Source organism: Gavialis gangeticus, unplaced genomic scaffold (genome assembly GCF_001723915.1).
Source record: "Gavialis gangeticus isolate Ggan-Ray unplaced genomic scaffold, GavGan_comp1, whole genome shotgun sequence".
NCBI lineage: Eukaryota > Metazoa > Chordata > Crocodylia > Gavialidae > Gavialis > Gavialis gangeticus.
The window spans coordinates 21,348,458-21,370,330 of record NW_017729014.1 but is presented as its reverse complement, the minus strand read 5'-3'; the positions used below and the strand labels follow the sequence as shown (position 1 = coordinate 21,370,330).

At 59.5% G+C, this 21,873-nt stretch overlaps 1 protein-coding gene across 3 annotated transcripts in view; it reads left to right on the top strand.

Moving 5' to 3' along the window:
- The first annotated feature begins 490 nt into the window (after positions 1 to 490).
- Positions 491 to 21,873, top strand: part of CROCC (ciliary rootlet coiled-coil, rootletin) — a 44,213-nt gene continuing 22,830 nt past the window's right edge. For all 3 annotated transcript variants that reach the window (XM_019511950.1, XM_019511949.1, XM_019511948.1), the window contains exons 1-17: positions 491 to 1,766; positions 3,699 to 3,840; positions 4,526 to 4,677; positions 13,275 to 13,466; positions 14,185 to 14,268; positions 14,445 to 14,542; positions 15,080 to 15,245; positions 15,792 to 15,898; positions 16,251 to 16,478; positions 17,040 to 17,136; positions 17,291 to 17,395; positions 18,238 to 18,468; positions 19,141 to 19,340; positions 19,522 to 19,704; positions 20,465 to 20,609; positions 21,200 to 21,346; positions 21,612 to 21,842. In XM_019511950.1, the coding sequence (XP_019367495.1) occupies positions 1,710 to 1,766; positions 3,699 to 3,840; positions 4,526 to 4,677; positions 13,275 to 13,466; positions 14,185 to 14,268; positions 14,445 to 14,542; positions 15,080 to 15,245; positions 15,792 to 15,898; positions 16,251 to 16,478; positions 17,040 to 17,136; positions 17,291 to 17,395; positions 18,238 to 18,468; positions 19,141 to 19,340; positions 19,522 to 19,704; positions 20,465 to 20,609; positions 21,200 to 21,346; positions 21,612 to 21,842 (2,565 nt within the window). In that variant the 5' untranslated portion in view covers positions 491 to 1,709. The remainder of the gene's footprint in view (positions 1,767 to 3,698; positions 3,841 to 4,525; positions 4,678 to 13,274; positions 13,467 to 14,184; positions 14,269 to 14,444; positions 14,543 to 15,079; positions 15,246 to 15,791; positions 15,899 to 16,250; positions 16,479 to 17,039; positions 17,137 to 17,290; positions 17,396 to 18,237; positions 18,469 to 19,140; positions 19,341 to 19,521; positions 19,705 to 20,464; positions 20,610 to 21,199; positions 21,347 to 21,611; positions 21,843 to 21,873) is intronic.

Below are 21,873 nucleotides of genomic sequence, written 5' to 3'. Positions count from 1 at the left end.
CTGTCGCAGCTGGGTTGGAAATGCACTCTCCTCCTCGTCTCCTCTGGTCCGTGCACTGCAGATGTGTATGTTCAGTCCAGGCAGCAGTCTGTCCGTCTCTTCTAGAGGTCAGGGTTTCCTAGGGTGGTATCTTGTTGGGTTTTCTAGCAAGTTGCTCCAGCATCGTGGGGGGTTGTCTTTTGCAGCCCCTGCCTAGTAGGCACCTGATCAAGCGTGAATCTGGATTCACCTCTAGCAATGGAAAGGAGGGAGCCACTGATCCCGAGCCGCCTGTGAGGATCCTGGGTGCCGGGAAGGACCGCAGCTCTGCTATTGCACCCCCTTCCCCAGCCTCCAGGCCTCTCTGATGGCTTCTTGGCCTCTCCCAGCCTCCGGTGTTATGGAGGACACCTGCGAATGTCTCAGCATCTGCTCGTAATGGCCTTCTGCCTCGCGCAGCCATGGCTGTTGGCAGGTCCAGAGCTGGTTCCTTCGGCATCTACCAGGCAGCTGATATTCCCGTCAGCTGGCAGATGGAGTAAAACCCAGGCTCCTCTGTGCTCTTGAACCCGACTTGCTAGCCGACTTGTCCAGTGCTTGGTCCAGCGGGGCTGTGTCATCAGCAGCTGCTTCGGGAAGGCTGAAGAGCAGGAGAGATGCTGGAGCTACCTCTGCAGCCCAGGGACGGTGGCTTTTTATCGGAAGCTTTTCTTTGCAACCGGCAGAGCATTTCCCATTTTGAAAGCAGCCTTTCTTCGGGAGCTGATCATCCCCGTTCACTCAGCTCCGTCTCCCCCAGACCCTGCTCCTCAGTGTTATTACCTGAGGGAGAAGGCCGCTCAGTCGCCGCTTCTCTCTGTCTGCATCTTGGAGATGGGATCATTTCTCAGGTTTGGATACGGGGTGCAGGCGGCTCAGGACCTGCCGGGCCATTCAGAAACGTAGCGAGGGAGCTCCGCTTTTGCACCGGTTCATCCAAGCAGCTACAACGCGGGCACGGGGCTGGCTGGCCTGCTTCGAAACCAGTGCTCATCTCATCCGGCCTCCTCCTGTCCCTGATAGCAGCCAGCACCCGTGGCATCAGAGGAAGGTGAGAGAGGAGGGTTACCGGTCTCTAACCCCAGCCAACGTTTTCTCCTCTCAGCATCCAGGAAACCCCGTTCGAATGGTGTCGAGCTCTCGGCTTCGGTCCATCGCTCGTCCTGGGTTTTAAAAGCGGCTGATGAATGCAATTGCTCTTCCACCTTCTGCATTTCTCCAGGCTGCCCGGCGGGAAGGCTGGGCCGCATCCATCCCCTTTCTGGCGGGAAGCAGGGCGCCTCTAGGACCAGGCAGCTCGAAGGTGATGGAAATGAATGAGATCTCCAGGAAAGGGAGGGAATCTGCTGTCGGGCCGCCCCTGCTCCCAGCCATTGGTCGCATGGGGGTGGAGAGGATCTCTTTCTAATCCCGTTTGTTGTGCAGCCGCAATTGTGTGCGTTTGGGAGCCTTTCTCCCAGCTCGGCCCGGGCTCCGCGGCCTTAAGCGACTCTTTAGAAAGAACCAGGAAACCCCCCGGGACCTGCTGGAGAAAGGGGAGCAGAGGGCACGGCTCCCGCAAAGCACCCCCAGGGAAGGAGCCTGGGGTGGGCCCCATGGAGACTGCTTGGCCGAGCCGGGGAAGGCGGCTCGGATTCCCCGGGGAGGAGTGATGGGGCTCTAGGACTCTCTCCCACTGCCCCGGGACCCCCATGAGCACCCCGGAGCCTGCGGCGGACCCCGAGCTGAGACTGGAGGCGGTGATTCAGGTCGGTCGCGTAGTTTAGCTTGCATGACTCCTGCCTGCTGCACAAGGTGCTGGTCCACGCACCAAGCACCCAGGCCCTCCCCGGGCTCGCCGTGCATCTCTCTGCTCAAGGCACCGTCCTTGGGTTTACTGTTCTGCTCTAAAACAGCCTGTGCCAGAGCTCACCGGTGCAGGGGGGCTGTGGTCCCCATCCTGATCACAAGCTCTCTGCTGGGGGGACTCTGGGCTCGCCAAATGTCCCGGCCAAGCAGCTGCCTCTGGGTGCCGGACTGGCGCCCACTCCCTCCAAGGTGTGCATGCTGCTCCGTGCTGCTGGAGAGACCTTGATTTCAGCTGGGTTGCTGCTGGCTTAGACAAGAGGAGAATCAGGCCATGAGAGCAGCAGAAAGACCCCCTTTGCTCTCTTCCTTCCTTTCCGTACCGATGCAGGTAGCGACGGTGTTTGCAACAAGCCTGAAACACCACCCGGAAAAAAAACACCCCGGTCACTGGCATGAGAGGGGACCCGCCAGATGTACCCCTAGTTGCACTGCTTTGAGGGTTTATAAGAAAAACTTGACAGTTTGTAGGGTTTTTTCCCTCCTCTTCTTCCCAGTTTTTCCTTGCTTCACCTGACAATGCCAGCGGGAGCTTTATCACCCTGTTTATCAGTGGGGTACATCTGAATGCTCCCTGATGGGGTTTTCCCCGAGTGTGTGCCTGGCATTTGAGTTATACTGGTGTTTAAAAAAAAGGAGAGAAAGAAAAACACAAGCCCGGCTGCGCTCTCCCCGTTTACAGGTCACCTTTAAAACCCTCCGTAGGCTAAAATGGGTGCCCAGCTGGCACCTGATTGGATTGGTTTGTCTTAGGGTACTATTTTTATCCTTTTAAGTCAGTGATCCTCAACTTTTGTAGACCCAAGGCGCCTCTCAGGACCTGCCAGCTCTTCCTATTCACTTTCATTTTTTGACTATGGAAAAAGACTGGAGGAGTGCTTGTGTTGCAAAGGCCTCAGCAAGACCCCAGCAAGGCAGAGTACCTCTCAAAGGGCAGATTGCTGTTTGAAATCGCTGGATTCATCCCATTTATTTGAATGCTGAACAGCGCTAATGTGGATCGGCACCCTTTAAAGGGTCCCTGGTTGAGAATCACTAGGTTTTTCTCACTTGGACCTGGTCTATTCCTGTCTTGTTGGGAGATACCTCTGGTGGCCCAGGAAATGCAGAGAATTTTCCCCAAAGCCACTCAGCATCCAGGTAGCAAAAGGGTAGTGGGCTGCTTGCATCCATTGCCTGGGCAGGAGAGACGGCAGGATCCTCCATGAAGGGTGTTTGCATTGCTCCGTAGCCAGCTGTGGGTTAGTTGGCCTGGGTGGCACAGACCTCAGATGAAACCCTGCGGAGTTTGTGTTCAGCTCCAGGCCCCTTGTTGGTTAGTAACCAGCCCAGAGCGGGAGTGGGTAGTTGGGGGCATCCCAGAGGCCGGTGGGTTGGGTCTATGCTGAGGCCGTTTTATTGCCTGGGGTTGGCTTCAGCCGTGATGGGCGAGGTGACAAGGTGGGTACAGCATCTCGCCGTGCCTCCGCAAGCCTGAGCTCGAGCCTTTCTCCAGACTCGGTCACCAGGATGCAAAGCTGGGGGGCTAATTCCCAGGCCCCATATTGTCCATGGATTCCCTCTTGGCCCTGGGTCAGTCCTAAGCATGGCAGCCTCCATGGCTAGCTTCTTAGGTCCCAGCTGGTTGAGGGGGGCTGGACAGGCCTTTCCATCGCTGTCACAGCAGCACACCTGGCTTCTGGCCGGGAGGGAAGACGGGTCCCTTGGCCGCTCAGGCTTGCAAGGTAGTGCTCGAGGAGGGTAAAGGGCCAGGGGAGGCTGCAGAGAAACAAGGAGCCAGGTTGCAGCCTCCGCGCTAGGCACGGGGCTCAGCCTGCTGTGTCCCCGTCATACAGAAGCTGGAGAGCAGCGTGCTGACCTCCGGGGAGGGGAAGAGCCTCGCCGTCCGGGGCACCTCCAAGGACGCGCCACCCACCCGCCTGCCCGCCCGCATCCGGGAGATCGTCACCGAGAACCTGTCGGAGCCGTGGGACCAAGGTAGGGCCTTGGCGGTCCTGGCTCAGCCGGTGACTGCGCTGGGGCCTCGGGCAGGATAGAGCAGCCCCTGGCTGAGGTGAGACCCCGGCGGGCAGTGGCGCTCTGTCTGGTCGACCACGCCGCATGCTGGGATCCAACCTCTCCATCCCACCCCTCCCCATTCGGAGCTGGACATTGCCAGCCCGAGTGCCCTCTTCCACCCTGGCCGACGGAGCTGTTCTCACCCTGGTGCCCTCCAGGCCAGGGAAGAGCTGGACCATCTCCGGCCTGTGGTTGGGCACTGATAGGGCATTCCCGTGGACCTGGGGCAGGCAGCTCTCCTCCCACATCTGCAATCACAGCCCCAGCCTTGATCACAGCCCAGCCCTGCTCCTTCCTCCTCAGGAGGGTGCTGGCAGCTAGGGCTGGGTCCCGGGAGCCGTGTGCATTTAAAGGCTCTGCTCTGAGGCTCTGGGTCTCAGGTGGCAGACGTGTGGCCCTGTGTCAGTCTGATGCATTGGGTGAGAAGCTGTGTTCCCGGTGGCCACCTCTGAGTTGTGTCGCCAGATGTGCTGGAAGTAGAAAGGGACTCAGTCGGATGCTGCAGCCTGCAAACCAGGCGGCTCCTGTGCAGCTGGGTGCGGCCCGGCGTGCTGCCCCGCGGTGCCCGGCCATGCCTCTCTCTCTCTCTCTCTTCTCCCCGCAGCGGCCTCTCCCGCCGAGATGTCCTCGCTGCTGTCCCTCCAGGAGGAGAACCGCATCCTGCAGCAGGAGCTGTCGCGTGTCGAGGACCTGCTGGCTCAGAGCCGAGCCGAGCGCGATGAGCTGGCCATCAAGTACAATGCCATTAGCGAGCGGGTAGGTCTGGGGTGCAGATGGGGTGGGAGAGCTGCCTGCGTGCGTCCCGCTCCCTGGCTCTGTGAGTGGAGAGGCTCTGGAGAAGGTGTCCTGGGGGCTCTGTTACCTCCCAGGGAAAAATCATCTCTGCTAGACCTGAGGCTCTGCAGCTGGGATGCGCGGTCCAGCGTAAAGTGGAGGAGACCTCGGAGCTGGGTTCTCTTGGCTGAAGCGTCACTCCACAGCTGGTATGTCCCTCGTCACCCAAGGGGTCTGCCTTTGAGCCTCTGGCGCCTTTTGGGTTGCAGTGATGGGGCCTGTGCTCTGGTGATAGAGTTGATGCATGCTTCGCCTCTCGGGGCCGTGTGGCTTTGCTGTCTGGTCTCTAGGGTTTGGCGGTCCTGACTGATTCCCTCTTGCCTTGAGCTCCTTCTGGGCTGGTGCACTCGGACCCTCTCCTCTTGGGTCTGCTCAACTGCGTGGTATGAAACCCAGCTCTCGGCTCTGGCAGCACCAGCCAAACTCTGCAATTGTGTCCAGAGTTGCGGACGTCGTGTCCTTGGGTCGGGTCAGGCCAGCTTCTCCTCTGAGCCCACCGCAGCCGAGCTGGGGAGAGGGCTCTGTTGGCTGGAGGGCAGGGAACGTGGCATCCATCTGGTCTGGCATGTTGCATCCTCCTGGGCATTTCAGCTCAACCCTTCCCAGTTGGTGGCCTGGCCTGAGCCAGGTCCTGGATCTTGCTTCGCCCCCAAGGGCACATCACTGAGCTCTGCTTTCTCTGATCCAGCATACCTGTTGGGTGGACAGTCCCAGCTCCCCTGCAGTGCCGTGCTGAGGTATGAATGGACTCCCACGGCCACGAAGTGGCCTGTCTGTCCCACTTGCCCTGCGTTTCCCTGCCGGGGGGCCTGTGCTCAGCTCCGTGTCCCGGCTGTGAGGTGGTGCAATGCCCAGGTTGGTTGGTTCTTCACGAAGCTGCATGCACGGACGTCCATCCAAGATCCCGGGCCTGTCTGGGCCTGTTCCTTGCAAAGAATGTGATCGGGACTTGTCAGGACCTGCTCAAGCGGCAATGAATTGCCTGCTGGCTGGTGCATGGGACCACACGCAGCCCGTGATGTCCTTGGCATGTCCCAGGGCAGGTCACCGAGCAGCGCAGCAGGGGAGGCTGCTGGCACAAAGTCTCGCAAGCCTCATTCCAGGGCTTTCGAGCCATCGGTGACAACAGGGATCAAAACCTGGCTCTGCGGGGAACGCCGCACCTCTTTGCTAGTGCAAGAGAGCAGCGGTCAGACGCTGTTTCACACTCAGGGATTGGCAGGTGATACCAGCGCCATGGTCCTCCTCTGAAAGGTACTGGGGATAGCGTTCGATTTCTTGTCATCCCGTGCACCCATCACAGCACCGTTGCCCAGCGCTGCCTGCTGTGGGTCACTCACCCGAGCAGAGTGGACCAGAGCAGTGTCCTGGGAGCGATTCTCATCCCTACTCTGTGCATCGGTGGGGTGCAAAGGTGTTTTGCTACAGATCCAGAGACCTGAGTTTGAGCCTGGCTAGACACATGTCCCCACACACCCAGGTGAACGAGCACCTGGGCTGAAGAGTCAAAGACAGGTGGCCACGATGCTCCCCTGCCTCTGCCAGGGGCTGCAGAAACTGGTGTGGTTTAACCATGCCAGTCCAAGGGAAAATTTGACCTTTAGCTCCTATGGATCCATGGGGGATTCCAGCCACCAGCACTGAACGAATGTAAAATCAGGAGAGAGGAGCCCTTCCCAGCTGTGACCCGTGCAGGATAACTAGGGGTCTTCACGTTCCAGCCCCAAACTGCGGGGTTGGTGGGACCTGGTCCCTGGCACCCCCCTGCCAGCCTGCCCGCAGGATGGGGGGTGTCTGCAGGGCTCCCAGTCTCTTCCTAGCTTCTCATCTGCTTTCACGGCTGCATTTTGGGCTCAGGCCTGGGCTGGTGTCCATGGCAATTGGGGAAGGAATGGAAGGAATTGCTGGTTGCTAAGACAGCGGTTGCTAGGGGAGACGGTAAACTTTGTTCATTCATTCACGGGCCGAGCCTCGGAGAAAGAAAGCCTTTTACAAAGTACTTCATCATCATCGCCAGCGTGGGGCGACCAGCAGATATCGTCCTGGTTGGGCGGGATTGCCTCTCGGTCCGAGCTCCCCCAGGCTGGGATGATAAACACAACGGGAAGTTTAAAACCAGTGACATGTAGGGGGTTAAATCCTGCTAAATCCCATGGGGACCAGGCCAGACCTAGAGGGGTGAAGCCGAAGTCCTGGGGCCTCTGGTTGACTTGTCTTGGGGGCCTTGTCTGCCATTTCTGGGGAAGGAGTGAGGGACCTGATCTGGTTGTGAGTGGTATACCCCCCCCCCCCCCCCCAATAAATGCATCCACAGGGGCTGCAAAAATCTAGACCTCTTGGTTCAAAAATGATACTTTTTATTAGACAAACTAGGAAATTGCAAAAAAAATTCTCTTTTTCGTCCACGGGGGTCGGACACTGCATGGGGTTCATCCGATCTGCCTTCTGGCCCCAGCTCCGCTCTCTTCTCCTTTTCCCTGCCTCAGTTTCCCCAGGTGCAAAACAAGCGCAATGATTTTGCCTCTCCTTTTGTAAGGTGCTTTGAGATGAAGGCAAGACATCCTGTGTGCAGCTGGGGGGACTTTCATTTTACTGTGCAGTTAAAAAGAAATGCAGGAAAGAAAACCAGCAACTTCTCTTTAGTTGGGAGTCGGCGACTCGACCAACCCGCGTGCCTCTGCCTCCTGCATTAGTTTGCCTGGGAATCCCTTCGGATTCCTGCCTTGTTAAAATAATGGCTCTGTTGGATGCTCGGTAGCATGTACAGGCTTGTCCCTGGCTAACTAGAGGACTGGCTGTCGGATGACAGTGGGGGACTGGGGGAAAGGGAGGTAGAGGATAAACAAGAATACGAATGGATTATATTACCCTGTTTGGGGGTTTTGACAGGCCTGGCAGTTGTGGGCCCATATTACTGATGGGGAAACTGAGGCATGGAGAAGGGAAGCGACTTGTCAAGGGTCCCAGAGTAGTCGGTGGGAGAGCTGGGAATAGCCCCTAGTCTGCTCCCTGAAGCTGCAACCATGGATTTACCCACCTGCATTTCCTAAAGGTGCAAGCAGCAGAGTTATTTGGTGTTTAATGCAGTCTGGGGCCATGGTAGACTGGCAGAGGGTGCGGGAGAGGAGGGGATGGGCAAGTATAAGTGGAAAAAAAGGAGAAAAAAGTGGAGCTGAAGGGTGGCTGCAGCAGCTCGAAGGGTGCTGGGGATGTCACAGGCGCTTCTAGGGACAGAAAAGGCTTTTGGTCCCCGAGGCTCACAACCGCAGGGGCACCCAGCAGTGCCACCAGCTTTTAAGCAGAAGCACCGGGGTCACTGCCCTAACTCCAGAGCCAGGTATCTCCCAGTGCCCTGCAGACACAAGCACCTGATGAGGTCGGGACTTGCTGGTACGGCCAGCCAGCATCTGAGGGAGTGAAAAGCCCGCACCCCCAGGTCTCTGGCCAGGGCCCTGAGAAGTTCAGCTGCAAGTATTGACATTTCCAGCACCCCTTGCAGAAGCAGGGTGCCCATCTGGGCATGGGGGTATGGGTGTGTCCCTCAAAAATGGGCCCCCAAGTCAAGCTGTGCTCGGTGCCGTGAGTCTGAGAGGCGCTGCCCCTTCCAGGTCCGGACTCCTCCGGCTGCTGTCCCTCTGAGGACGGAGCCTGCGGTCAGCCAGTCGGTCTGCGCCCAGCGCAGGGCCATGCAGCAAGCAGTTTCTCTTCCCAGCAGCATCACCTGGGCATGAGCAGGCCATCCTGAGCACCCCCACGCCTGCGCTGATCACGAGACCTGGCCTGGGCCTATGTAGACAGGCTGGCGCGGGGGCACGCCGTGGATGACGGGCTCCGTGCTGCCAATTACAATATGAATGCGTCTCCGGGAGGCCGGAGAACAATGCCCAGACTCTGCCGCTTGCTCGGCAGCCGGCTTTCCTAGCCCGGGTCTCGAAGGCGCCGTCCCCCACGCTCCTTCTGCCGGGGCTTTGTGCATCGCCGGGGACCGGGGGAGGCTGAGCTGCCGGCGGGATGGAGGCAGGGGAGCCGGCTCCCTCTGAGCCCCCCCAGCCCCCCGGAGAACCGCCCGGGCTCTATGTGCGGAGGCGAGTGGAGCGGGCAAGTAGCTGCAGCCTGGGCTCGGCCCTGGTGCCGTGGTGGGGGCTTGACGGGGTACATGTGTGTAGGGGCAGGGGTGCCGTCTGCGTGCTCGGTGCGGGCAGGAAGGGTGCTGGGCCAGCTCGTGTCATCCTGCCGGTGACAGGCCAGTCGCAGGGGCTGGCCCAGAGTCACGCGGGGGAGGACTCATCTCCTGCTTGGGGCTCAGGACAAGGGGACAGGAGCCAGCTTTGCACCAGCATTCGGGACTCCCGCCTGCTCTGTTTCCCTGACCCCTTTGGAGACCTTCCCTGCTCTGACCTTCTTCCTTCCAGACCAGGTCATGGGGGACAGGGTGTGGCACCTCCCTGCTCGCCCTTGGTGCCTTGCAGGGAAACCTGTGCCCTTCTCCTGGGGACAACGGGCCTTTGCCACCTGGGAGAGAACTAGCCCTTTCCCTTTGCGGGAGGGAGAGGTGGAAGCAGGACTCGGACCTCCTGCGGTGGGCTCGAGGAGCAGGGGCGCCTGGATGATGCAAAGCTGGTTGCTATCGGGGCGTAGCTTCACATCCGGCTTGAAGCCTGCTGCCAGCCCCACGCATCTTGTCTGAGGACTTCTCGTGGTGCTGAGGGAGTTGATGAAGCCTCGTGGCTCGGCAGGTTGGGGAGGGCAGTGTCACAGAGGGGCATTAGCAGAGCCATGTGGGGCAGCAGCGGGGCTGGGATATATCCCCATGGGAGCTGGGGGGCTGCAGGCAGGATCGAGGGGACCTGGCAGCACGGTGGGGGCAGAAGGGGTGCGGGCGAGGGTGGCAGGATGTTGGCAAAGCACTGGGGCAGGCGTCAGCTGCAATGGCATTGCTGCGGCCCTTCGCTCCCCACCGCGACTGTGGGATGCAGCCGTGGGGCCGGACTCTGCCGGCACCGGGGGGCACTGGGCTGTCTGCGCTCACGCTGTCTGTTTTCTGTCTCCCCGCCTGCCTCCACCACAGCTCGAGGAGAGCTTGCGCCTGCGGGGACCGGACCCAGTGACCAATGCTGATGTGGGTATCCTGACCTGGAGGGGTGGTGATGGGTGGGGACACGAATCCCATGTGGCAGAGGGGTCCTGCGCGATCTCGGGTCTGCACCTTGGGTGCAGGAGATGCTGGCTCAAATCCTGGCTCTGCCTGACATGCCCCAGGGGTCTGAACTGCCTCTTCCAGGTGATGGCTCTGACCAGCCAGGCTGGGGACCATCTCTATTTTACTGCTGCTGGAGCTCTTTTACTTTGTCAGATAAATATTCGCAGGGCTGCTGGGTCTCACTGTTGCCCAGTGGTCGGAGCATCACCTGGGCGGTCGGGGACCCAGCCTGGGGTCCTCTGCTCTGCATCAGGTGGAGCCAGGACATGAACTTGGGGCCCTGACAGTCCCGCCTGTCAGGACGCTCTCTTTTGAGACGAGTGTGTGGGCAACCCCCAAGGGCCCCGATCCGCACGCGGAGTGGGGAAAGCCTTTGAAATCTCACAGCGGTCTCGGGTTGGGGAAAAGCATTTGCTTCCCAGCTCTAATCCTGTCCCCATTGCTTTGTGTTAGGAGGAATTCCCACTGGAGGTTGGATGTCGGAGAGGTGGGAATTCCTCCCTTGGGGGCTGTGCATGCTGGCCACCCTGGGAGAGCGGGGGGGACTGAGACTCTGGTGCAGCAAAGAAATGAAGTCTCCTTCCAAGCACGCAACAAAGGCTGTGGCCAGGGGGAATAGAAACCACACTGGTTTGCAGCAGAGATGGGGCACAGCTGATCCACGGTAACTGTTTTCTGTGTCTGCGCCTATTCCAGAGTAAGCGGAGGCCAAGGCAGGGCAGTTTAAGCCAAATTGAAACAGCTGCTACGTCACCAGGGTTTAGCTCCCATGTCTGGTGGGACAGAGGGCTCACACGCAAAGCCTGCAGTGGATCAGCTTGGCTCTTCCCTCTAAACGGGTGTAATGGCTTCACCTGTCCACAGCCCCAGATCTTGATTAAAATTTCGGGAAGGTCTCTTTAACGCTTGCTAACACAGCATGAAGTCTGTAGAATTTAAGTTGCCCTTAAATTTGCCATTCCCATGTCACCCGGGCTCTCCAAGGCAGCCTGTGGATGGGTGTGCAATAGGAGGAACTGGTGTGACTGGTGTATTCTCATCCCCTAACTGGGCCGCCTCGTCCCCGGAGCCTACACCGACAGGTGGACTCTCGCTTGCTTCAGCCTGGATCCTTTCTCTGGCTTTCAGTGAAAATGCAGGCGATGCTAGATGAGGCGTCTGCTCCCCTGCATTGTACAGCCCAAGCTGCTGGGCCCATCACACTGGAAGGGACCTCTCTGCGGCTGCAAGCCGCTGTCATACAGTCCAGTCCATAAGCACGTGACGCTCCATTCGTACCAGTTCCCTGGTCTTGGTGGGAGTCTCCGTGCTGTTCCCTAGCGCCTGGAAGGGGTCTCCCGACAGTGCACTCCCAGGCTGGGACCCCAAATGTCACAAACCATTCACAGGCACTGTCCCAAGGAGGTGGCATTTCACAAGCTGTGCAGGTAGCCCTGGTAGCCCACCTTGCAAGCTGTGCGTCTCGTTCCTTTGTGCAAGCAAAACACTGGTTGCCGAAGCCCCTGGTGCTTCCAATTTGTACATGGATGGCAGCCCCACACGGTTACCTCTGCTCACGGGGGGCAGCTCGCAGCAGATAGTGCCTCAGGGCTCGTCCCATGTGGGCCCAGGTTCCTTGCATGGTGTGCCGTTGCCGTGTCGTGTGCATGGGCGGGTTTGCGGCGTGGTGTCGGACGCCGGGGGAGCATGCACCTGGCTAGCTGTGCCCCTCGGGCTCCTTGTGTGGGTCTGTGCAGGGTGGAAGGGGGTGATGCCACACGCTGATCTCGCACTGTCTTTTGCTGCGAAAGCTGGAGCAAGCCCTCAGTTGGAGCTGTCAGGGGTTGGGCACCCATCGCTGGCAGGAGATGGAGCTGAGAAGGAGGAACCAAATGGTAAGCAGCTCAGGCTGGCCCGGGGTGGCCTGTCCCAGCTGTGTCCCAGAACATGCTGCGTGCCCGGGGCTGGTGGATTAGGTGACCCGGGGCTGGTGGATGGAAGCTGAGGCCAAGCGAGGCAGTGTGGTGCAGTGGAAAGGTGGGTGCCATTCCTAGCTCTGCCACTGACTTGCACTGTCACCTTGGGCAGGTCACTTCCCCTCTGCCTGCCTCCTTTTTCCTCCCACCATATCTATTTAGACCATAAACTATACTGGGGATAGTCTGCTACTAACGGTGCATTCAGTGCTTAGCTTGACAGGCCCCCAACTTCTGCCGGGGTCTCTCTTTCAGGAGCATCTACAGATAATAAGTTGTTACTGGTATCTCAGACTTTTGCCGGCCGTGCAGCTGGCTGGGCACCGCTTTCGCTGCATGGGGGAGGCTGGAGCTAGTTGGTCCATCAGAGGGGGCGATTGCAGCTGCAGCACGGCGGTGTTTGAGCAGGTGGGGTGAGCGCATGGCCAGTGGGGCTCTGGACACAAACCGAGATGACTGCAGCCGGGGGGGCTCAGCTCTGAGGCTTGTCTGCTGCAGAGACACCGTTTGCAGACCCCAGCCTGCAAGGAGCCCATGCTCATGCTAGGCGGGGTGCCTCGGCACTGACAGCACTTTCAGCTGCTGAAACGGGGCTCGGACACGACACATGTATAGCCATTTCAGCAGCACACAGACAACACAAATCCCTCCCCTAGGTAACCTTGCCCCCATCCTATGGGGAATTACACCTGAAGGAAACAAGGTAAAACTCCACTGGTTTGAGATGCACCATGTGGCAGTATGTCTGTGGTTTACCCCGGAGTAGCTGCTAGCTTGAGCAAAGCAGCCCCTTTGGAGCAAGGCCCTCTAGTCATGCCTGCTGCACGCGGCTAGCTCGTCCATCTGCTCTGGATTGATTTATGTGGGTGAGCAAAGCTGATGTACATGGGTCTGTGTGTATGGGATGCACACCCAGGCCCTAAAAGAGATTCGGAAACGGAGACAGCTGCAGAGCAAAAGGGCCTGTCTCCAAATGCAGCTTGTTTTTGCCAACATGCATCGGCGAGACCCTTTGTGTTCCCCCTGCGTGCGGAGCTGGGTTCCCGCCTGAGCTGCATGACGTTTAGGCTCGATGCTCGGTTCATCCAGGACAGGCTGTGCCTTTGCTCTGTGTTTGTGCAGCACCAGGCACCGCGGGGCTGTAGTTCATGCCTGGAGCATCTGGGCGCTACCACCAAGCACATAGTGATCATGCTGCCCTGGCCTGGCAGTGCATTGATACGTGGGCCACTGGCTCTTCAGCTTGGCCCCTGGTGGGGTCGTGGTGGTGGTGGTGGTGGTGGGGTTTCATCCTTCCCCAAGGGATTGGGGAAGGGGTGGAGTGGGCACCTGCAGCCACCCTCTCCCCATCTCTTCGGATGCAGCTGGAGCAGGCCCTGCGGCTGGAGACGGGGGAGCGGGAGCGAGAGTCGCTGGAGAACAAGAGCCTGGCGCAGCAGAACGTGGAGCTGCGGCGCCGTCTGGACGAGGAGCAGGCTGCCTACAAACGCAAGCTCCAGGCCTACCAGGAGGGCCAGCAGCGGCAGGCCCAGCTGGTCCAGAAGCTGCAAGCAAAGGTGAGTCGCCCGCACGGGATCCGTGTGCGAGACCTCGTGCTCTGAGGGTCCCCGTGTGTGCGTGATCTCTTGGCATGTGGGGAAAGGGAAGCTCCCCTGTGCCAGAGGGAAAGCATAAAGCTGGGACTGGGTGCTCTGAAAGCTGGGGTCACAGGGGAGGGTGCGTCTGGGTGGGGCAAGGAGCGTGGAGCTGCGGGGAAAATAAACACCTTTCTGAGCTGCCTTTGGACTCTGGGGGCTTTAATGCAGCTTGTGCCTCTGCGGGACAGCTCGGGGGGCATCTGGGCTCCGATCTGAGCGGCCGGGAGAAGAGGACAGCAGGCTGAGCCTGGGTGTCTCGGGCGCTTTGCAATGTGGGGTGCTGTGGCGGCAGCTGCATGTTGATGGCACCCACGAGTGCAGCTGCCTCTGGGGTGGAGGAGAACCCACCCCTGCTCTGCGACCGGCGCAGATTTCCTGCCGTGGGGTAGAGGTGCTAATTCCCCAGCCCGTCCCTACCCTGGAGTCTTCCCCCGGGGAGCAGAGACCCATGTGGGATGGGAGGGTCTGTCGTGGGAGTTCAGCCAAAGGTGGTTGAGACGTCAGGCAGCAGCGGGAGCTGGCTGGGGGCGGCGAAGGGGCATGGAAGGGAGAGCAGGTACCGTGCTGCGGAGGGGGAAGCTGAGAGGGGCTTGGGGATGGAGCATGCACTGGGTCTGAGCTGCACCCCTCCCCGCAGGTGCTGCAGTACAAGAAGAAGTGCGGGGAGATGGAGCAGCAGCTGCTGGAGAAGTCTACGGAGCTGGAGCAGCAGAGACTCACGGCAAGTGCCTGGTCTGGCGCTATAGTCATTTGGGGTCTGGAAGGGTCTCCCCCAAGTCAGGTTGGCAGGGGCAGTGGGTTCACCATCCCGTGTGGCATGGGTACATGCATGCAGGCTCAGCCGGGCACGTCTTCCCCAATCTCACTGGCCCACGGCACTTCTCTCCCCGCGCCCAGAGCCAGCTGGACATGACGGACTCACGCCTGTGCCTGGAGGAGGAGCACAGCAACGACCTGGAGAATGCGCTCATCCGCCTGGAAGAGGAGCAGCAAAGGTGCTGGGGGAGGAATCACCTGGGCGGGGGGCTGGGGAAGGACGGGGCCCGTCCTCGGGGCTGAACTCCTGGGGCCCGAGGTGGAGAGGCTGCAGCAGGCTGGACTCACTGGAGCTGGGCTTCGGGGCCATCCGGGGGGTGCAATCCTGTCACGACCGAAGCAGAGTTGGCTTGGGTCCGTATGGCTGGAAGACCTCCTAGGAGTGCCCGGGGGCTGCAGTCAGCACTGGCGAGTGGCTCGGTGGCCAGCAGTCTTTCCGGGAGTCAGCACGGGACCGCCGGCCCGCCCGTGCTGAGCCGCGCTTCCCATCTTCAGCTGTTGTGCACGGCTTCCAGGCTGCACCCCAGAAACAGCTGCATGGCTGGGGTGGGTGAAAGGATGCCTCTGGGCCTCCTGGGGCCAAGGGCTGGGAGCCTTGGTTGGTGTGTGCAGAGGGTTGTGAAGTGCAAGGTGAGGTTATTCCCTTCCCACTTCTTGGCTGTCTCCTGGGCCCAGGGCTCTGTGCTGAGGCTCTCTCCTTGGGTGCCCATCTCTAGGAGTGCCAGCTTGGCTCAGGTCAATGCCATGCTGCGGGAGCAGCTGGACCAGGCCAACACGGCCAACCAGGCCCTCAGCGAGGACATCCGGAAGCTGACGGCCGACTGGACCAAAGCCCGTGACGAGCTGGAGCAGCGGGAGGTGGAGTGGCGCCGAGAGGAGGAGGTCAGTGCTGGCAAGGGTGTCCTGCCTTATGGGCGCCCAGGGCAGCTCATGTGGTCCCAGTAACCCAGAGCCACCCACCATAGCATGTGCTGGGAGCCGGACTCGGGATCTCTCCCACGCCGCAGTCGCCGGCGCGGTGGCAGTGACGCACAGAGGCTTCCCCTGGACCCAGGGCTCGCTGTGCTTCCTTGTCTCTGGGCCAGTCATTGCTGTCCAAAGGGCACGTCTCGCACTGTCTGCCATGCTGCCGTCTGCACGCAGCTGCAGCGGGTGGGATGGATGGGGAGCAGGGCTTCTGCTGGGATTGTAAGTGAGGACCTAGCGGTTATGAAGAGCGCAGCCTGGGCTGGAGCTCTGCAGGGCACCCTGGATAATCTCCTGCTTGTGGGCAGTTGTGAGATCACTGGATCCATCCTGCAGACAGGGTGCGGGGCTCATGGCTCGTTCCCCTGCTCCCCGTCTGAGCTGTCCAGGTGGAAAGGGGTCTGCGCACCGTCGGAGATGCATGCACAGGGGTCACTCCTTCCCCTCCTCTTCCCCTCGCAGTCATTCAACACCTACTTCAGCAACGAGCACAGCCGGCTGCTGACCCTCTGGAGACAGGTCGTGGGCTTCCGGCGGCACTTCAGCGAGATGAAGACCATGACTGAGAGGTCCGGGCAGCTGCTGGGGCGGGAGATCTGCTTGGTGCTGGGGCCTGCTGGGCTGCTTTTCTTCCCATCCATTGCAAAAGACTCTGTGCTACCCAGAACCGTGTTGCCTACAGCGTCTCTTAGAGGGTGTCTATGGGAATAGCTTGAGGGTGAGGAACAGAAAAGGGGGAGCAGAGCTCCTGTGGGGACCCAGGCTGGGCAGCTCAGCCTGATTAATGCCCGCCGTGGGCTCTGCCCGGGGGTACGGTGACCCCCTCCCCAAACCTCCTTGCCTTAGTGAGAGCGGTATGGGAGACCCAGGCACGGGGGTCTGGTGGGCGAGAGGCCTCACCACCTCTCCGTGACCGGGCAGGGACCTGTCGGAGCTGAGCAGCCAGGTGTCCAAGGCCAGCCGCACGATGCACGCCTCCTGCCTCAACCTGAGCAGCAACCTGCGCTTGTCGGAGAGCAGCGCCGGCGCGGCCCTGGAGAAGCAGGCCCTGCTGCTGGCCCAGGTAGAGGAGCAGCTCAAGGACAAGGTGCGCGACATGATCCAGCTGCAGGTCAAGTGCGACATGGAGAAGGCAGAGCTCAGCGCCAGGTACAGACCCCCCCCGATCGTGGGCTAGGTCCCAGAACTAGGAGGGGCACTATGGGGGGGAACCAGGGGGTCCCGCTCTTCCGGCCAGCTTGGCTAAGCAGATGGGGGCTGATGAGCTGTGTATGGCAGAGGGCAGCCCTGGAGCCCCCAAATCCCAGCTGCCCTGGAGGATTAGGCCCACTTAACCCTTGCCAGGCCAATGCCAGCAAAGCAGGAGCTCCCTGCAAAGCCTTTCTTTTGGGTTCCTCCAAGGCAGGGTGCAGTTTCTCACCAGATACCCTCCCGGTGAGCTCTGTGCCATGCGCCAGAGCTCAAGAAGGGGCCTGTGGACTGGCTTCGTGGTGCTGTGGGCGCAGGGGATCACAGGGTGGCTGTCAAACCACGAGCACAGGGACCTGTCTGCAGGTCCATAGGCCAGGCCACACTGACCCCAGCCTGCCCCAGCAGCATGGGGGCACAGGTGGCTTGTAGCTGGCTTGGCCTGGCCCCAACCCATTGACGTCCTGCCCCTGTGATGCCCTGTCCCCACCCCTTGTCCTCCCTCCCCTGGGCTGTCTGCAGGGTCACGGAGCTGGCAGCGATGGTGGAGAGCTTGAAAGCCCAAAATGCAGAGAAGGAGAAGGCGGCAGAGGCCCTGACTCAAAAGCTGGAGACCCTGGTGAGAGACGTCGGGCCGCGTCGCGGGCAGCGAGAGCCCCTGCACCAGGCAGCACCTGGACGGCTGCCTCCCTCGGGGCTGGAGATGACCTGTGTGCCCCTTGCACGGCAGCCTCGTGACTCGCCGGCTGCTGACACTGTGTCTCTGTCTGTAGGAGGCCGCTCGGGCGCAGGAGCAGGCGGTGCTGGAGGCTGAGGAGATCGAGGCTTTGCGAACAGAGTCAGAGCTGCTGCAGCAGACGCTGCGGGACCTGGCGCAGGTACGGGGCAGGGGCGACTGGCAGGAGCACATGTCTTTCCGCTGGGTAGTTTTATCACCCAACAAGCAATGGGTGCACAGTATTTGGAAGAAGCACGGACCCGGGAGACTGCGGTTATAGTCCTGATTTTGTCTCAGACTCGCTGCCAGCCCTCACCTTGCTTTGCTGCTTTGTGCCACAGTTTCCCCTCTGTAAGCCACGGGCAAGACCTTTGCAAAGCACTTTGATGTATCCACGAGCATCTCTGCGGATGTAGATATGCTTCACGTTGTATTCCCGACGTACAGAAATCCCCCAGTGGGTTTGGAAATGTTAACTAACCATGCGAGGAGTTGGATTATAAGTGACTGGGGGCAGGGATCAGCTTCTTGTCCTGTGTGTGCCCAGCGCCAGGCAGAGAGCCTGCGATAGGAGCACTGGAGTCCAGAGAAATGAATCGTAGCAAGCTGATGCTCAGTGGTTTAAAAGAGCAGAGCTGGGAGGCGAGTTTCTGTGGGGCTCAAGCAACACTCAGGAGCTCCTTTCACCCCGTGGCGTGTGTGTTTGGAGATGCACAGCGAAAGGGTCCTGCGAGGTTGGTTCCTGGTGCTATACGCAGTCAGTTGTACTGTTGTTATAACTCTTGTTAGTATTTGGTAAAATCAATGGATAAATAATGGATCGCTGACCCGCAGCCCCTCAAGTCTACAGCACTTTGCAGAGTGGGTGAATCTGAGTGTTGCAGTCACTGGCCTGGCAGCCAGCTGTCTTACCCTGTGGGTTCCCACGTCACAGCGGATGGGTGTGTGGAGCCCGGCGTGGCAGAGCCGTGCCTCGACTTGGCTTGGGTCTCACCTCCACAGGCCGTCCTTTCGGACGCGGACAGCGCCATCCAGCTCACCGGCACTGAGCGCACGCCAGACGCCTTGGACAGCGAGGCCACGGGGCTTAGCCTGCGGGGCCTGTCGTCCAGTCTGCGCACCCCGTCCCCACTCCGGCGCTCCTCCCCGCGCCGCAGCCTCTCCCCGGCCGTCTCCGACTCCACCTTGGCGGCCGTGCACTCCGCGCTGCAGAAGAGGCAGCTGCAGGTGCAGGTGAGGAGCCTCCAGGGCTGCAAAACTTCATCTCGGACACTTTCCAGGCGCCCCTGGCCGTCTCTGCCTCGGTGGCAGGGCAGGGCTGCTGCCCTGTGGGGTATGGGCTCCTGGGGCGGCATTTCTATAGGGCCCATTGGAGTCCATGAACGGGGCTGTGGTTCTATGGGGTTCCTCTGCTGGGAGAGGGGTCTGTGGGGGTGGATGGTGTGATGGGACTTGGGCCTCTGCCATACCTTACATATATTGCACAATTCACCGGTCAACTGTGCAGTCAATTTAGCCTGGCCACACATGCAAAGCAATTATCATGCAATTCGCTGGTTAATTGCTCAACAGATTTAGACTGGCCATGCACGCAAAGTAATTATCATGCCAAGATGGCCACCCCGCTCTTAAAAAGAGCCAACCAGCTGCAAAGTTAGTGCTTGGGAATGTATATCAACTTTATAGCTGCTTTCTATCCAGCTTCAACTTGACCGTGTGGCGGTCCCGTGGGTTTTTCTGCAGGAGTGCTAGCGTCGATGAGGGGCTGGGACCCCCACGCAGCCTCTGTGTAGGGTGGGGCTCTTCTAGGACAGGGGGCAAGATGGAGATGCCATGGGAGATGGTGGCTTGCTGGGGAGCCTGGCTGGCTGTCCCACTGCGCTATGGCTCGTCGTTCTCTGCCAGGACATCCGGAGCAAGTATGAAGCCAGCCAAGACCTGGTGAGCTCCCTGCGGAGGCAGCTGGGGGAGAGCGACGGTGAGCGGCGCTCCCTGGAGCAGAAGATCCTGCAGCTGAAGGATGAGGTGGACTGCTCTTCCAGAGCCAGGGAGGACGCCCAGCGGGACGTCGGCCGCTTCCGTGCCTCGGTTGACCTCCTGGGCAGGTACATCAGTGCACGTCTGCACCCCCCCAGCTTAGGTGCCAGGAGGGCACTTTGCCTGGCAGCTGAGGGCTGGATCCTGGTCTAAGGGGGTGGGTTTCTTTGGCCCACCAGTGAGGAAGAAGTTAATTTTCTTCCTTTGAGAAATGCTCAGCAATTTGTCCTGTCTGTGCATCTGCATCAGCGAGAAGAGCACCCTGGAGAGGAGCCTGCAGGCCCTCCAGCAGCACGTCGAGTCCCTGCGGCAGGAGAACGAGAAGCTGCAGCTGGCCAATGCCGACCTGCAGCGCCAGCGCGACAACCTGGAGGACGAGAAGGACGACGTGGCCAAGGACAAGGACCGGGCCCAGAAGGAGGTGGAGAGAGGGTGGGTATCCAGGTTGTAGCCATATTGGTCTAGAGGAAAAAGTAATCAGGACTTGTGGTAGAGGCGGTAACTTTTATTAGACCAACTAGTTTTTTGCAAAAAAAAATTCTTGTATTTTTTTTTCCAATTAAAGAATTTTTTCAACTTTAACTTCGATTAAAGAATTTTTTTTTGCAAAAAATCTAGTTGGTCTAATAAAAGATATCACCTCTACCTTGAGTCCTGAGAGAGGGTGTGTGCATTTGAGGTCTAGGAGGTTCTGATTCAGGGGCTGTGCCCCTCTCTCCCATTTCTAGTTTCTCTGAGAGACTTTTATACTTTCCTTCTAGAAAAGCAACCCTCTCTTTTGGGCAGTTTTCTGCTCTCTTCCTGCTGGGTCCTAGACTGAATTGAACCAGACCTGTTTGGAGAAGGAGGGATAAATCACTGTGGGATTAGTCTGGGGTGGCTCTCCTGCATGACTCTGAAAGACTGAGAGGGTTAAAGTAGCTCTTTTGGCATGAGAGCACCATAAAGTGGCCGATCACTCTCTGTTTTAGCTAGAATTTATTGCATGTGCTATAACTTTCTAGCTCTACATGTTGTGTGTGTGTAATATTAGGTTAGACCAATATTAGACCATTAGATCCCAGGGCTTGACACCTCCCTGAGATGCTCCTCCTGCATCAGCCCAGACGGTTTGAATACCTGCCCTGGCCCCAGAACAGTTTAAATCCCGTGTGGGGCTTTGTGCAATTTCTTTTTTTCCCCCACCCCACAGTCACAAGCAGCTGGAGCAGCTGGAAGTGAAGAAATCCAGCCTGAAGAAGGAGCTCATCCTCGTTAAGGAAACCCTGAACAGGGCCACCTTGGAGAAGGAGGTGTCCGAGAACGAGAAGGTGGGGCTGGAGGAGGCTCTTTCCAAGGTACGGGCTCACCCCCAGAGAGGCCGCGAGGACTTGTGGGGTCCGGAGGAAGATAAACCAGGGTTAATTTGGGGGTGAAGAGAGGCTCATAATATTGCTTCTTGTGCTCTGCAGTTGGTAGACAGTAAGCACTTCGGAGGAGAGACTGCAGCTCGGGGTGCTGCGTCCAGGATGATAGATGCGTTCGGTGTTTGTACAGCCCCTAGCGTGGGCCTGGTCCAGGGTCGGGACTCCCACCGCAGTACAAATAGTAATACTACCCTGGGCGTGCGATGGGACCTTGGGCAGCTTATTTATCTTCTCTCTGAGTTGGTTTTGCCATCTGCAAAGCCAGGAGTGATGAAATGTTGTGAGCCTGATAGATCTCCTAGAGAAGTGGGGCTGGTCACATCCAGTCCAACCCCGGCCAAACCACCCCAGACCAATCCATCGTTGAACCGCTTCGTAAAACCGTCATCATCCCTAATGCAGCCCTGCTCCTCTTCCTCCTGACCCCATAACACCGACCCCCGGCCCATTGCTTGGAGCTGAAGTGAGTGGTCCCAGCATCATGCCCGTCAACCTGGGCTCCGTTCTCTCTCCCAACCCAGGCGGAGGTGAGCCGGGCTGAGCTGGAGCTCGCTATCAACAAGCTGAAGGCGGAGGAGGCTTCTCTGCGCGACTCGCTATCCAAGATGAGCTCCCTGAACGAGGGCTTGGCCCAGGATAAAACCGAGCTCAACAGGATCCTCATACAGGTAGGTCGCCGTGGGGGTCACAACACCCCCGGTCCCAAGACCTCCTTGGGGTGGTGAGCTGAGCTGGTAGCCTCAGCCTGGCGGGCAGGGATATCTCTGTTCTCGGGGAGCCACTTCCTCTCCTAAGCCCCTTGGGAAAGGATCAGGAGGAGGTGGGTGCAATAAGGAGGTCCTTGCAGGGAGAGCCAGCCAACGGCTCGCAGCGAGGAGGGGGCGAGCACCTGTGTCTAGGGAGGGAGCTGTGATGCTCTTTCCCACCCGGCAGCTGGAGGAGGAGAAGGTGGCCTTGCTGGAGCGGAAGCAGGGGGTGGAGCAGGAGAAGGTCTTGCTCCGTGAGGAGCTGGCGCGGCTGGAGCAGGAGAAGCTGGACCTGGCCACGCAGAAGCAGGGGCTGGGCCGTTCCCTGCAGGCGGCAGAGCAGAGCCGGGACAAGCTGGAGCGAGACCTAATGGTGCTGCAGCGGGAGAGGGGGCAGCTGCAGGAGCAGCTGGGGCAGGTAAGGGGAGGGGGGGCAGTTGTCCCAGGAT